This window comes from Corapipo altera, unplaced genomic scaffold (assembly GCF_003945725.1).
Source record: "Corapipo altera isolate COAL_440 unplaced genomic scaffold, ASM394572v1 268, whole genome shotgun sequence".
NCBI lineage: Eukaryota > Metazoa > Chordata > Aves > Passeriformes > Pipridae > Corapipo > Corapipo altera.
In genome coordinates, this window is record NW_020884901.1 from 1676772 (window position 1) to 1692097 (window position 15326).

The following is a 15326-nucleotide window of genomic DNA, read 5'->3' on the forward strand; positions in this document are numbered from 1 at the left end:
ATTGTCATGTAAACTTCTAGATTTGTCCTCTTTAATGTGTTCCCAGGAAACCACCTAGATGATGTATTGGAATTAGAATATTTAGTGGCTTACATAGGGAAAAAACTACACCTTAAAAATCTTGTCTATGTTAGGTCTTTGTAGCTGTGTGTGATCCTGGTGTCTTAAAGGCTGACCCTACACTGGAGGCCTAATGCACTCCCCAGTGCTCCCCAAAATTCAGATCCATGGCTCCCTGCCCTGCCCAAGGGCCGTGATGGGCATTGTCCCTTTGTTCTCTTGCTTCTGGTAAAGTCCCTGTGAGCAAGGAGGGAAGTCGTTCCCTGGTCTGTGCCTCCCCCAGGGCAGGGAGTGCATCCTGGGGACCAGCCCTGTGGGAAGAGCAGCTTTCCATGCCCATGGATTGTCAGGCTGTGTTTACAACAGGCCATCCTCGAACAGGAGCTGAGCTTCCTCCCTGTTTGCAGAGGGCCAAGCACAGGCAGCCCATTGTAAACAACAATATCACTGAATTCTTTCACATCCCTGACTCCTCCCATCACCCGCAGCGCAGTTTATCTGTGTTCTTCCACTGCACAATTCCAATCCCATGTGATAGGATCTCAGCCATGGATTCTGCCTGGCACACCCCTTCCATTTCCACTGCCCCCTCCGGGTCCCTACCACCCCTTTCCTTACTGCACCTGACCCCACCAACATCAAGGCTGGCAAGAAAATGGAAAATACGTTTTTCAATTAACCTTTGCTTCCACCCACAAATTCTCACCCTTCCATTTACTTTTAATTACTGTCATTCCAAAATGGCCCCCAAATGAACTTTCCATCTCTTGTAAAACTTGTTTTCACATGGACTGTATAGTGGAATGTAAGTGCCTATAAGACTTGTGTGTAAGCTATTTAATGGATTCACAATAGGACAGTTAGCACCCAAACAAAGGTGTTATTCTTGGCATGCCACTCTTTGGAACTGAAACTTCCACAGTTTTCAAAGAGATAAGAGCAGGAAACCACAAGGAACAATATATCTGCAAAAGCTCTAGCTACTGAAATTACCGTAGTAACTTACATCATGATGCATATGTTAATATTATCACTGCTGGCTCCAGTCTTGAATATAAATCACGTTGGTTCATAATCTATTTTGCTGAATGGAGGATGTTTTAGATTAAAACATGTAAGCCAAATTTAATCTAAAAATATTCTTGGTTGCTCGGATGAGAAGTCTCCAAGGATCTCTGTCTGTCACCTGAGCAGACTCTGACACCGGGAAAGGCATCAGAAGTATGAATTTTGCATTCAAAATGTGCCTGATCCCAACACATTTCTATAAATAAAGATGTGAAAGGAGCATATGATGGGTAGGAGAATTGGTCCAACATTTCAAAAAAGTGTTTAGGGTAGAGTAAGAAAAAAAAAGAGAAAGCCATAACTTCCTGTAGGAGTTTGGGATCTTGATTTTAAATGGGGTAGACTCAAATGCCTCTGCCATCTTCACTACTCATTCGTTTGCCTTGCCCCTCAGCAGTCCCTGTTTGATACGTGCTAGGGTTTGGCCTCTCCTCCTTCTAAGATTTGGCTGTTAAACTAATTTATTTAAGAACTGGGGATTATTTAGCTCCACAGCTCTCACGTCGGGACAAAACCTATCTCAAAAAATAGGAAGAGGTGGATAAGTGACCCTTGGAGATCCAGATCAAAGAGTTATAATACAATCCCTGACCTTCTCAAGTCTTCTGTCATGGAAGCAGTGAGTCTGGAGAGCAAGTACCCAAAAACTGGAACTGTGTGAATGTGGATGAAAAACTATGTCCTGGGACTGAATGCCAGAGAAAAAAGTGCGTGGGAGGTGGAGGAGACAAAACCAGGAGGTGAATTTGTAGGGACTTGTGTAGAGCCTTGTGGGCACAGAGAATAAGCTGAGTGCCATGGCAGAGAGGGCAGATATTTTTTGCAGTGGTATTTTTCAGGAATAGGAAGCAAAGAGGCCAGAAAGAGGAATTAGCAGCAAAAAGGACAAGCACTCCAGCTGTTGTAAGAAAAGCAAAGGGCTACTCGCTTTCAGATGCTTTACTTGTGTAAATGGAGAGCAGTATTGGCTCTCTGCTTTACAAAGCCTGCTTTCAGAAATAAGTTTGTCAGCCAAAGTAAAGAGAAAAAGATCAATGGATTGCAATAAACGGCATTTAACATAAAAATGAGTAAAATTTACAATCCAGTTAACTTGTTAAATGTTACAAAATCAGCAAACAATAGACACGATTTGTTTTGTTCAGAGCCCAGAGGTAGAGACCAAATCCTCTAAATTAATTTCTGCAAAAGCTGGGGTTTTTTTCCAAACAGGTCTGGATCCTATTCGTTGTAGAATATACTGATTACCAACTATTTTTAAGAGCTTTACACAAACATTATTTCTTTTGTTGTGTGAAATGCAGAATCAGCCATCTGGCAAATGCCCCAGAGCTAAAATCTTTTACATGACATATAATTCAAAATGATTAAATATACAACAGAAAATAGCTATAGCATTGCACTTAAAATAGCATGAACTTTTACTGCCGATCAAAACTGATTTCTTTAGCTTAACAAGTATCCAAAGAACAATTATTTGAAGAGCTTTTAAGAGTTTCAATATGTAGGAACTAAACCTCATCTAAATTCAGTATCTTAAGTCAAATAAAAAAGAAACAAATGTACAAAAGATTAAATGGCCCTGCGTTATAAGTAGACATTTAAATCTATGGGAAGCTAAATTCATTCGAGCAAAAATACTATATTCTCTCTGAGTGTGTGTTGCTGGGGCTTCCCCCTCAGTTGCTCAGGGCATCTGCCTAAAGAACTGGTACATTCTTAGGCAATGGCCCAGCCTGGGCTCAGCCTGTCCCTGCCCTCCCTGCAGCAGCACAAGGGGCAATTCCAGAGAAGAACAGGGGGTAGAGCCCCGAGGGTGAGCCCCCAGTGCAGTCAAACCTTCTCTCCTGCACCACAGTCGACTTGAAGTTTTAAGCTTGCTGTCTTTTTTTCCAGAAATACTCCAGGCCTGAAAAATTGCCAGGTCCTCATCCCACACCCAATTCTCCAGTAGTTTATGAGAAAGAGCACGCAAACATCTGCATGTGTTTGGGGTACACCAGGGTAGGTACAGAAATATTACCCTGAGCAATTATTGAGCGGTTATGGCTCTTTCTCAACTACATTTTTCAGAGAAGTCAAAGCCTGCGTTTCCCAAAAAGCACTTGGTGCAAGGCAGATCTGAGCTGCAGGACAAAAAAAAAAGAAGTCTAAATGTGGGAGATTTCTCTCAAGGATTTGCATACTTGGATAAACCTGAAATGGATGAACACATCACTGCTGACTGCCCAAAAGAAATTTTGCTTCCAAATTCTTTCAAACCAAGCGTGAGAACCTCCACCCCAAGGTAACAACGGGAGGAAACTGCAAATCTGTGTAAATCTGTGATTATTAAGGCTTAGAATTAAGGTGGCTTTGCCCCCTTGCCTGGGGAGTCAGGTCAGCTTTCGTGACCAAGGAACCTCAGATGTTCTAACCCCAGACTTCTCTAAACTATAAGAAAATAATGTTCTTGAATCTTGACCTTTTCAGCTCATAATGATTCCTGAAGCAGCAGGATTTTTCCTGTTGCTTTTCACAAGACTTTCAGGCATGTAGAAATGCTGATTGCTGGCTGGTTGGGGTCTGCAGCAACACCAAACCCCCTCCTCTTACTAAGACACTTGTCCTGCTTTTCTGGGCCTTATCCTGCTCTTAATTCAGTTCCCTGACTGAGCACTAAGTGCAAAGGCAGATTTTGTGTATTCCTGCTCTTGATTTTATATGAAGAGATGCAAATATATTTCAGGTAATATTGACTGCACCCAACACATACGAATTAAACCTGAAGATGGAATATGAAAGTAGTAGCACAAATATTCTCATATTAGAAAGAGGAAAAAACACGTTTTGTATTATTTAACTAGTCCTTGGGAGAGCCACAGGAGAAACAAGGCAATTTTCATCAAAAATATCTTTGCTTTTCATCAAGAGAGGTGACTCAGGTAATGTCCTGAGATCTTTTCCATCTCGGTGTAAAAAAAATCCTATTTTTGATGGTATTTTCTCTTCAAAAGCTCTGGGCTTCTCTGATAATTGAGGGTCCTAAAACCTGACTGTCACAGCTCTTCTTGTACCTCCCTGCTTTGCATTAAAAGCAACATCTTGTAGTTTCTACTTTTCACTGAAAAATTGGGAAATCATCCCATCTTTCTGTTGACCAATCCTTACAAAGGTGCCAGGAGTCCTATTTCTGGGGGGGGAAAAAGCAAAAGGAATACTCCTAGTGAAACAGGAGTCTGGCCCCAGTATCTATTCAAAATAAACAAGGTATCTCATTACAAATGAGCACTCCCATTCTTATTTATGTGCTCAGTTTTGCCTACTTCCCAAAGCTGGAAAAAAAGAAAAGCTTGAAGAACACATGGAGAATGAAGAGAAATCTGAGCACCCCCGAGGAAACAGAGGTTTAGGGATGGAGCAATAACTGCAGGGCTGTAATGAGAATTTGGAAGACTTTGCTAGATAAAAACGTACAACAAAACTGTTGCTGTCATTTCGTTCCCTGGGCTGATTATGTTTTCACGATGGGCCTTTGCTCTGCTGCAGCGGTGAGAGCCCTTGGAGGAAATGAGGATCAGACCTCCATGTAGGGGGAGGCAGGGCCTGCCAAACTTATCCAGGGCTCTGAGGGGCTCGACATCCTCTCATCTCCACAGAGAAGGGCTGGAACCAAACTCAGGAGCTTCAAATGGCGCCTGTTTTCTTCTCCTCTGGAGCGGTACCGGGATGCTGCCAGGCTGCAGGCGAGGCAGTGCCAAGGGTTCCTCGCCCTCTTCCACAAACAGCCGAGAAACAATTAGAAATTGCTTCATAATAGGGGTGAAAGGTGAGGCCTGGAGTGTTGTGCAAACCCGCTGCCAGGGCTGAGGGAGATACTGTCATTTTGGTAAACCTGTCAAGCTGTTGTAAGAACTTCCTGAATGCTTCCTACCATCTGCTTTTGATGCTTTCAAGACTTGGCTGGAAGCCTGGAGGTTTTCCTGCTCCTTCCTGCCCAACCTATAATGGAGTAGTTCTGGATCTGTTCCCTGTCATCTCAGCCTCTTCCTCAGTTTCTTCTGCTTACAGCTGGTTGTTTTTTTTTTTTTTAATTTTTTTTTTCTCTTTACTTCAGTGGCCTTGTGCCCTGAATCATCTCTCCTGGGGCGGGAAGAGTTCCTCTGATGTTGAACAAGTGCCGGGTGTTTCAATTGTGTTCATGTTCTTGAGAGGAAGGGTCTGGCCTACATGACACATTCCTTCTTCACACTCACATCAACAACTTTAACTTTGTGCACAGGCTCTCGCTGGAAGGGCCACACAAAGCCCATCTCCACGACTGTCAGGCCTCACGCTGTGCTGGGCTGCTGAGCCAATATTGATTGATATAATTTGTAGGGTTTGAGATAAATGTCATAAAGGACAATGAGTTCAAAGAACAGATTAAAAAACAATAAATTGAATTCCAAGGCGTTCCCCCCTGTACTAATCTGTGTAGGTTCCTGTGTTTTTGGAAAGCATGTTGCTTATCTTCCTCATCAGTAGGCCCACTGCATTCCAGTATTTTGGATCAATGCCATTTGTAATAATCTGGATCAGTTTTTATTCAACGTTTATAAAACAGGCCATGTATCATAGGGTATATTTTATAGCAGATGGTATCTCCAATTCATTTAACCCCCCCTCACTTCCCTCCTCCAATATCACAGTGCACACTTACAAAAGCTCTTGAAAGTAGAGCAGGGCAGAATTTTTTTTTTTTTCTCAACAAATAGTAAATTTGCTGAAAAATGGAGTTTCCAAGCAACAAAACTGTTAAACTGTGGCATGCTGAAAATGAAACGTTCTGGTTTTGAAAAAACAGGTTTTGCAATTTGGGCATTTTGGGGGGGGGAAAAAAAAGCGAGGTGGGTGGTTGCTCTCAGAAATCATTTTCATTTAAAAAACCTCTACGTTAAAAAGGTGATAAATACAAAGGTTAAATAGCCAGAACACAAAGTGGTTTTTTTTCAGGTCAGATTATGTTTCTTGAGCTATCCCATTGTCAACTGTTTGGGGATCTTCTGTGGTTTTTTTTAATTTGAAAAGTTTCTCTTTTGGCTTGATGGGAATGAATTTTCCCCAAGGCTTTTCAGTTTGGGGACTTACCCAGGGGACCCAGTATTTGCCAGACTCTGCTCAGAACACAGCTCTCCAAAGTGAAAGTGTTCTGTTCAGGAAGGTAAGACTAAGACTGATTTTAATAAATTGGACTATTGTAACATGTAGAGATAAACACATGCTTGAGCACTTTGCTGGTTCACAGCATGGAGCTTTTTAGCTTTCAGGATCAATGGTGTGCCCCTCACAACCACTCCCTTGCCTGAGATCATAACAGAAGAGACTGAAGATTTTTCTGAGATTAACGTACCAAATGGTAATACAATATATTTATTTGTATCTGCTTGGGAATACTTCACTGTAATTTTGCAAAATATGATTTATACAACTCTGGGGATGCATAAATCACTGATAAAATAAATAAGTAAAAGATATTTTAGCTCGGTAATAAGAGAACCAAATCATGGAGTTGTTTATGTTTTAGCTTTAATCCTAGGAGACAGGACAAATAAACTCATCTTACTTTACCTTGTAAAAGAAGTTAATCATACCTGCATTTCTCAGAAATGTGAATTTGTAGTCAACAACAACTCTGGTTTCAGGATTGTAGAATCCATCACCACAGTCGTAACAACCTTCTGGGATTGTTTTGGGAGGATCCAGATTTGTAAGCTGAGGAATGCCTGAAGGAAAAAAAAAGGGTTGATTTTGGTTTTTTGGGTTGTTTTTTAAATTTGAGCCTTTGATCAAGATAACTAACAAATACATCTCTGTGGCTTTTGCTATAAAAAAATGCCGTTATTTTACAATAATTTTGTAAAACATTTTTACAGTTTTGCAGACGGAGAAAACAAAAATGGAAAAATGCACATCCAAAAAGTGTGTGATAAGAAGCTGCCACTTTGATTCCCTCACTCACAGTCCTGTCATTCAGCCCCACTGAGCTGACATTACAAATACGACCCTAAAATCCAAACTGGGGCCAGGAGAGACTCACTGGCCTCACAGAGCTACATGTCATCACTAAAATATTCTATGTATAGAGTACTGTGTGTATTATGTTACAGATTTTACTCACTTGTTTCCTTATAAATCTTTCCACCTTTAGACTACAGACAAATAATAACATTATAAAAGCAAAAATATAGATGGGACACAAATGCCTGCCTTGGCATGTACTAAAAAGCTACAAGGGGCAGATGACTGAAACTTTATTTGATGTCCTGTTATTAAAAGCACACTGCTTATGCAGTGAGGGTGAAATGTGTCTAAGGGTTAATCAGGGTATCAAAAGCTGTAAATAAAGCCCTGTCCTGTTGGTCATCACTCCAAGAGCCCCTGCTGTGGATGCAATGCTGCATCCCGGGCTGTGCTGGTGGAAGGTGGTGTCCACATTCTTCTGGCAGCCTCCTATGAAATTAGCCAGAGCCTTTCTGCTCCACGTTACTCATGTAGCCGAATTAATCTTTCTTAGGCAAAGTTGTTACTTTAATTCCTTCCAGACTCTCCGGATCGCAAAGTGCAATTTAGTACCTGGTGGTTTGAAACCAGAACAGATTTCTGTATAAAATCTTCTGTCGTAGCCATCGCAGTAATGCCAGTTTTTTTCTTCATATTCGAGACCATCTGCAAAAACGAATTTCCCCTGCAAAACATGTTAATAAATATGATGGATGGAGGGAACGGCAGGGCCAAGTTCCTCGGTAGAACCCCAGCAGGGCCAGCACGGCTCAGCTCGGGTTTGGAGTGCTGGGAACTGTATCTGAGGGATGCCCAGCAGCCTCCCCCCACCCCGAGAGAGCCAAAAATCGGCTTGGCTCGAAAATCCACGTATTTCACCTCCAAACCTCCCCCGCAGCGGGGCCGCTCCCGACAGCGGGGACCCCTCGGGGTGAAGCCCCCCAGCCCAGGGTACCTGCGTGGGGATGCCGCGGTCCCAGAGCGCCCGGTATCTGATGCCGTTGGGGAAGAACAGCTCTCCCTCACCGTGGAACATCCCGTCCCACAGCGCTCCCCGGTACTCGGTGCCCGTTGGCAGCTTGTAGAAGCCGTGTCCCTCCATCCTGGAACAGACGGGGTGGGTGGGGAGGGGGGCTGTTCCCCCCCAATCCCCCCGATCCCACCTGCCCTCCACGACCCCCTCCGTGCCCTCTGTGTCCCCGTGCCCCTGGCCGGCCCTCCTGACCCCCCTCTTGCCCCTTCCCGGTCCCCCCGGTCCCACCCGTCCCCAGTATTCCCCTTGCCCCTTCCCGGTCTCCCCGACCCAACCTACCCCCTCCCCGGTCCCACCTGCCCCACGCGCCCCCGCCAGGTCCCCCGTGTCCCCATGACCCAGCATCCCCCTGCGCTTCTTCCCGGGGACCCCTGTCCCCACCCGGTCCTCCCGTGCTCCCCGGTCCACCCGATCCTCCCTGGACGCCCCGTGTCCCCCGATTCCCCCTGCCCCCCTCAGCTCCCCCCGTGTCCTCCCTGTCCCCCATTCCCCCGATCCCTCCTCACCCCCCCAGCTCCCCCCGTGTCCCTGTTCCCCGTCCCCACCTGCCCCTCACGACCCCTCCCAGGTACCGATCCCCCACCAGCTCCATGGCGGACCCGGCGGCGCGTCCCGTCACTATGGCAACGGTCCCGCCGCCAAGGCCCCCGCCCCCGCGAGGCCCCGCCCTCTCAAGGCCCCGCCCCTGCTCGGCGCATGCGCGGTGCGGGCGGGCGCTGAGGGCGCTCAAGGAGAGCCGCCATGCCCGGGGCCGTCCAGGTGCCCTCGCTGGAGGAGCTCGATGTGCAGGAGGTGAGTGCGGTCCCTTCCCCGCCCTGCTCTCCCCTTGCCTCACCACCCCTCCCCCCTCACGGCTGCTCTGCCCCCGCCGCAGGTGGCGGTGAGCTCGGCCGTGCTGAAGGCCGCGGCGCACCACTACGGCTCGCAGTGCGACCGGCCCAACAAGGAGTTCATGCTGTGCCGCTGGGAGGAGAAGGACCCGCGCAGGTGCCTCAAGGAGGGGCGGCAGGTCAACCAGTGTGCCCTCGACTTCTTCAGGTGAGCGGGGACACGCCGGGGCCGCGGGACCTGCCTGGTCCGGCTGCAGTGTTGGAGCCCCTCTGCTCTGAGACAGGCTGGGAGAGCTGGGGGTGTTCACCTGGAGAAGAGAGGGCTCCGGGGTGACCCTAGTGCAGCGTTTCACTGCCTGAAGGGGCTCCAGGAGAGCTGGAGGGGGACTTGAGACAAGGGGTACTAGTGACAGGACAAGGGGGAGTGGCTTCCCACTGCCAGAGAGCAGGGTTAGATGGGATATTGGGAAGGAATTCCTCCCTGTGAGGGTGGGGAGGCCCTGGCACAGGTTGCCCAGAGAAGCTGTGGCTGCCCCATCCCTGGAAGTGTCCAAGGCCAGGTTGGACGGGGCTTGGAGCAGCCTGGGCTAGTGGAAGGTGTCCCTGCCCATGACAGGGGTGGGACTGGATGGGCTCTAAGGTCCCTTCCAACCCAAACCATTCTGTGATTCTAATTAAAAGTGCCAGCACTATCACAGCCTTCAAAGCCTTTATTTTTGCTTCTTAAACTTTAGCTCCAGGGGATAGAGGCCACTTGTTTTGTCTTGCTTATTTATACATGACTTTATCCTTTCACATGAAGCCCTGTGGCTTATGTTCCAGAGCAGGTGGCCTGGGGTTTTTTTTGGGATCTCAGGGCAGTGGTGGGAGGTTGCTGCTGCTGCTGCACCTTGCAGCTGTGTTATGAAGGCCAGGAATTCAACCTGAGCTTTGTGTTGTTTGTCCTCCCTGTTCCACAGGTGAACTACTGTGAAATCTTAAGGCGATGCACCAAAAATATAGATCCAGGGTCATTATTGCTAGTAAAGGACCTCATTTAATTAACTCAAAGCGTGTCCACCTCCAGCCTAACAGCTGGTAATCAGAAACCTCTGTTCTAAGCATGGCTTCTTGAGCTTGAGATATCAAAATAGTTTGGAAACATTAGGGCATTGTATAATGTGAGTTGTTTGGCAAAACAAGGATCTCCTGTGGAGGAGCTGTGAACATCTGCCCAGCCAGAATACCCTCTACATATCATTAAAGTTATTGCTACCACTAGCTGTAGCTACAGTGATAGAAATTTTACAGGTATTTGTGTCAAGTTCTGTTAAATGCTTCAAGTGCTGACTTCTCTGAAGATTTAAATGTTCCCGAGAACTCAGAACTGCAAGAAACACTTTACCACAAGTTGGGGTTTGAGTGAGTAAGAGAGAAGAGCATTAAAACCGTGGCAGGTGCTGAGGGTTTTCTGTGTGTGGCCCCTCACAGGAAGATCAAGGCCCACTGTGCAGAGCCCTTCACCGAGTACTGGACGTGCATCGACTACACCAACCTGCTGGAGCTGCGGCGGTGCAGGAAGCAACAGGCAGCCTTTGACAACTGTGTGCTGGACAAGCTGGGCTGGGTGAGACCTGATCTGGGAGAGCTCTCCAAGGTAACTTCATACCTCTTTGGTCTCACAGTCAGATCCTTCTCTCCCTCCCTATAGACATCTTGTCCAGACCAGGTCTCCAACGTCTCCTGGCCAGATGGTGATTCCTGAACTCAACACTGGAAGTTTGTGGCCTAATAGAGTCCAGACTCTGTCAGCATTTTCCTGGGTTGCTTTCCTAGAAGACTTGTGGGTTTTTTTAGACAGTAACACTCTTGCTTTTTGCTTTTCCTTGTGTGGAGACTCTTCCTTCAGGAGTGAAACTCACACTCATGTGGAACTGCTCCGTAGTTTTGAGTAAAGTGCCCCTCCCCTCACTTTCTTTAAAAGTACTCAGGAGCTCTAATCAGCTGAACAATGTGTCCTTAGAAAAAGTACTTCTTGGTAGTTTTCCCTTTAAGTTCTGACTCAATGTGGCTTTTCTGGTAAATGCTGTGAGAAGTTGTCTCATTCCTTTGTTTTCCTTTGCAGGTTACGAAGGTGAAGACAGACCGTCCTTTGCCTGAGAATCCCTATCACTCTAGACCCAGACCAGAGCCAAACCCACCCATTGAAGGGGAGCTGAAGCCTTCTCGCTTTGGCAGCAGGTTCTTTTTCTGGTCCTGGTGAAGTGGGCAGGCTGTGACTCGGGTGCAGAGATGTGTTGCTGCGCGTGTAAATTGTCCGGTGTGCGTTGGGTATAAGTAACGATTAAAGAGCCCCAAACCATCACGTGGCTGAGCAGAGTTCTTTAAACTCACCCTCACAGCAACGAGAACAATGCATTTCCCTGTTTGCACAGGGCTCTGCAGTCACACAGCCCCTGGGACCCTCTGAGCACCAGTCACACCAGCGGGCTGGCGGTGACACAGGTTTGTCCATGACGTGTGCAGATGTAGCCCAGGTCTTTGACTGCTGTCCCCATCAATCACAAACTGGTGTGAGACTTCATTTACCTACTGAGAACATTGCCACTTGCATCAAGGAAACTCTGGGAACAAACAAGTCGTTAATGTCTTCCTTTAGTCCTGCACCTGATAATTGTGCATTTTGCCAAGGGACTCCTGCAGGGATTTGACCTGAAATCAGTCTTGGAGCACGTGTTTAGTCGGATGAGGTCAGTGCTGTTTCTGACGTAGAGATCCCTGTTGTACTTGCCAGCTGCTCGTTCCTCATGCAGCAAGGTCAGTGGCTTCCATACTTTTTATTTTTTACTGGGGCAACCCAGGCTGCTACACTGTAAAAATCACACTATTTTCAGCACCTTGAAGGAAAAATTTCCTTCTAAAGGATCTTGTGTCCCACGAAGCAGACACAGATTCCCTGTAAGAAAGTGGCTTGTATTCTATCTTGACTGAAGGCCCTCACTTGAGGGGTTTGGGGCAGATCCTTCCTGTTGTTCCATTATGATGTTCTTTCTGATAGAAGAGTCAATCAGCTTTTTAAAATACATCTTTTCTGCGATATCTGAAAGTGATATGTTTCGTAGGAATTGGATCTAGTCTTTCATTTACCTCTACCCAATAGCAAAAACATTATTACAAGGTCAGAAAAAAAATCCAGTGAACTTGTTTTCCCAAAGCCACGTGGATTTAACTTGCTCTGGGTCAGGTTGTGGCACCTGAGCCACGGCAAAGAGCGGAACAGCGCCCTGCTCCTTGAGAAGCCTGGTGTTATTGGGATCTGGAGATTTAACATCTCCTTGTTTGAGGTAGGATTAAACTGTAATGGGTCTGTAGCTGCAGCATATGTTTCTGATCCATGGAGCTGGAGGGAAAATTGTATAACATTTATCTAAAAATAGCTCCTGCACTGTGTGGCTCCTGGGTTCTTGCTACTCTCTGCTGGGGTGTGTTGACTGAAACTCAAAGCAGGTGCTCCAAGTGTATACATGTTTGCATTTTAATGTACATATCAGGCTGTCTTAGCAGCTCCTTGTCTAAATCTGCTCGATGGTGTTGCCCCTTTGCAGTTTCTCCTCTCAGGTCACTGCCAGCGTCTCAGAGCAGCCACGTCTTGCTGAAGAAAGATAACCCCTCTCTGCAGAGACTGAACTCAGGACAAGCTTGGGGTCTAATTACATTCAGCTGAGTGAGTGAAATGAGGTTTGGCAGAGCAGAGGATAAATTGTTCTGGGATGTTAACACGTATCCCATCAGGTCTTTGGTTGCTGACCCACTCCAACAGTTATTCAGCAGCCTCACAGAAAGAGGTTTTAGATATTACTTACCATGTTTCACTAATAATATACTATTGTCAACAAAATGTATGAACCTTGCAGTGCTAAACATTTGCTTTTGAATAAACAGGTGTGGGCATTCCAGTAGTCAGCCCATAGTCATAATTAAAGAGTATTTTTTCCCCATTAAATTGCTTCTGAAAAGAAGGGTGTGCATAAATAGGGGGGCAAGCTTTTTAGACAGCCTGTTAGGAACCCCACCCTTAAGTTGGCTAATACTGTAAGCAAAAAAAAAAAAAATAGTGATTTATGCTGCAACCTCAAAGGTTTTAGATTGTTCATCTGTTTCATGACAGCTGAATCTACAGCCTCCTGGGTCAGAGGTGGGGGATCCAGCACTGATGCACTGACTGTTAAATGTCAGAATTAACTATCTGCTGGCCTAAAGCCCCTCTTCAGCTTGAAGCAGGACTGGGCAGGTGAAAGTACGAAAGAGATGAGCAGAGGAGGACAATGAAGTCATGAAGTCAAGTAGAATTCAGCTGCACTGTGAGCACTTCCTTCATTAACCTCTCTGAGATAATCGCTTCTAGTCTTTATCTCTTGGCTAAATCTCTACAAAAAGAAAGTGTTGCCAGAGGTTTTTAGTGGTGCTTTCGATACAGCCTGTATGGAGCTATTTCTGCTCAAAATCCCCAAACAGAGATGCCCCTTTGGAGCAGTAATGTTTTCTTGGAAACTAGAACAAGTGGATGTCAAGATGGAGTAAAGACCATAAAAGTATTTTTGAGGAATGTGTCTTGACAATTTTTTGGCAGATGGAGAGCAGACGCTACAGATTCAACACAAATGTTTCACTGGTGCTGTGAGAAGTGTTACTTGTTTTGCTGAGGGCTCTCAGCTCTGCCAAAGCTTCTAATCACTGTCAAATTAACAAAATGCGAAGCCAAGGTCGCGGTAGAGTGCCCCCACCACGCTCCTTTCTTTCAGATTATGGGTGGGAGGAGTGAAATCCAAGTGTAATTTCTAATCTCAGTAAGGTGGGAGTGTGTGTTTTCTAGTGCAGCAGTAGCACAACAGCACATTTCTGAGGAGAAAGTGTCCCTCCGAGACATCTGGAAGTTTGACATGCCCTGACCTCAAACAACTCTGCTCATATCTCAAGGAAAAACCCCTGCAGAAGGTACTGCTGGCAAAGAAAACCCATGAGTCCCACAGCAGCTCTCACTCTGCTCACAGCCATAGGTCTGAGCAAGTGCAGGGAAGGAATTGGTTTTATTTAGTTTCCCTGCAAGTTCCACAATTCTGTTGCGTGTCAAATTATGCATGTTATCACCTCTGCTGTAAAATACACTTCTGGGTGCCACTTTGGTTGGGACAAGCATTTGAAGTATTTATAAACTGAGATTGGTGAGGGCAGAACCCCTTCATGTACTTGTGCCCTGCCTTTGATTGCAGTCTGGTTCTAGAGTGGATCAATAAGGTGTTTCCCCACCCCATCCCTATGAAAATAAAAACCTGCATCTTTATACCAAAGATTCATGATTTTAAAGAACTTTTTCCTTCAGAGCAAGGGAACTCCTGTGAAGCTAGAGAAGAAATGTAGAGCTCAGGATTGTACAATCCTTTTGAAGCTTGTTGCGTGCTCTTGTACTGGAAGAGTTCAGAAGCCAGGATCCATCTGGGCATTAACAGAGAGATTTCAGACTCCCTCTTGTGGCTGCGTTGAGCTGATTTTGGGCATCTGTGGGAAGATTTTGCCATCGTGAAAATCCAGTATAGAAGCTTGATTAGATCTTTTGTCTTTGCTACAAAATTCACTTGAACATTGTGGCAAGTTGATTTTTCCTACATACAAAAACTCTCGAGTACAAAGTGAGAAGAGGAAGAAAAATGGTTTGAAAACGTTCTGATCAGCTCAATCACATTTGATGTGATTTGAGGAAGCTAAGGTGGACTTGAAGTAGATGGAGGTGGTTGAGAAATTCCAGTGTACATTGTATTTGATTCTCTGAATCCAGAAAGGAGATGGGCCTGGTGCTGCAGAGAACAGGGTGGTTCTGAGCTGGTGGGGGGCAATGTAGGCAGTGTGGGACAGGCAAGGATGGGAAGCTGCTTAATTGCAGTATTTACCTGTGCTTACCAAAAGCACATTATTTCTCTTTGTAGGGATCAGACACAACCACACTGAATGGTCTTAATAACATAACCCTGTGCTTCTGTTCGTGGTTTTCTGAGAAACACCTGAGATCACGTTTGTCTGTTGCAGATGCCTGAACAAAAGGATTCCAACCTGTGAGTTCCTGTGCTCTTGGCTGGGCTTGGTGAGTGCAGGTGGTACAGGGGAGCGTTTGGTTCACGCTGTGCTCTGCAGCACAAAATGCCAAAACAGCTTCTGCAGTTTTGATAGGGTTTAAATTAATTTCTCCCTTCTCACCAGGGTAAATGAGGGCTGGGAAGAATGGCCATGCCTGTTGCTTTGTTAAGCTCGGCTTTGGCTACAATTCTGGCACCAAGAAAGGA

The 15326-nt window shown here is 46.0% G+C and overlaps 2 protein-coding genes across 4 annotated transcripts in view; one reads left to right on the plus strand and one right to left on the minus strand.

The window, feature by feature from the left end:
* The window catches only part of MORN5 (MORN repeat containing 5), a 15154-nt gene extending 6323 nt beyond the window's left edge, over window positions 1–8831 (minus strand). The window contains exons 1-4 of one of the 3 annotated variants that reach the window (XM_027650111.1): window positions 8755–8831; window positions 8105–8252; window positions 7723–7834; window positions 6741–6872 (exon numbers count right to left, since the gene is read on the minus strand). In XM_027650111.1, coding sequence (XP_027505912.1) covers window positions 6741–6872; window positions 7723–7834; window positions 8105–8252; window positions 8755–8774 — 412 coding nt within the window. In that variant the 5' untranslated portion in view covers window positions 8775–8831. Of the gene's footprint in view, window positions 1–6740; window positions 6873–7722; window positions 7835–8104; window positions 8253–8727 lie in introns of all 3 variants that reach the window. The other 2 variants (XM_027650110.1, XM_027650112.1) reach the window with 2 other exon arrangements.
* Window positions 8832–8860: 29 nt separating this feature from the next.
* NDUFA8 (NADH:ubiquinone oxidoreductase subunit A8) lies at window positions 8861–11356 on the plus strand. The gene is made up of 4 exons (XM_027650127.1): window positions 8861–8974; window positions 9057–9220; window positions 10483–10648; window positions 11117–11356. Exons 1-4 carry the CDS (start codon window positions 8924–8926, stop codon window positions 11252–11254), a joined length of 519 nt encoding a protein of 172 aa, XP_027505928.1. The 5' UTR covers window positions 8861–8923; the 3' UTR covers window positions 11255–11356.
* Window positions 11357–15326: the final 3970 nt, after the last annotated feature.

Excerpts from the sequence above, each read along its gene's own strand:
- NDUFA8 (XM_027650127.1), top strand. The coding sequence starts at position 8,924 with ATGCCCGGGGCCGTCCAGGTGCCCTCGCTGGAGGAGCTCGATGTGCAG. Across the intron at positions 9,221-10,482 it reads TGTGCCCTCGACTTCTTCAG|GAAGATCAAGGCCCACTGTG; the intron begins GTGAGCGGGGAC and ends GGCCCCTCACAG. Across the intron at positions 10,649-11,116 it reads ATCTGGGAGAGCTCTCCAAG|GTTACGAAGGTGAAGACAGA; the intron begins GTAACTTCATAC and ends TTTCCTTTGCAG.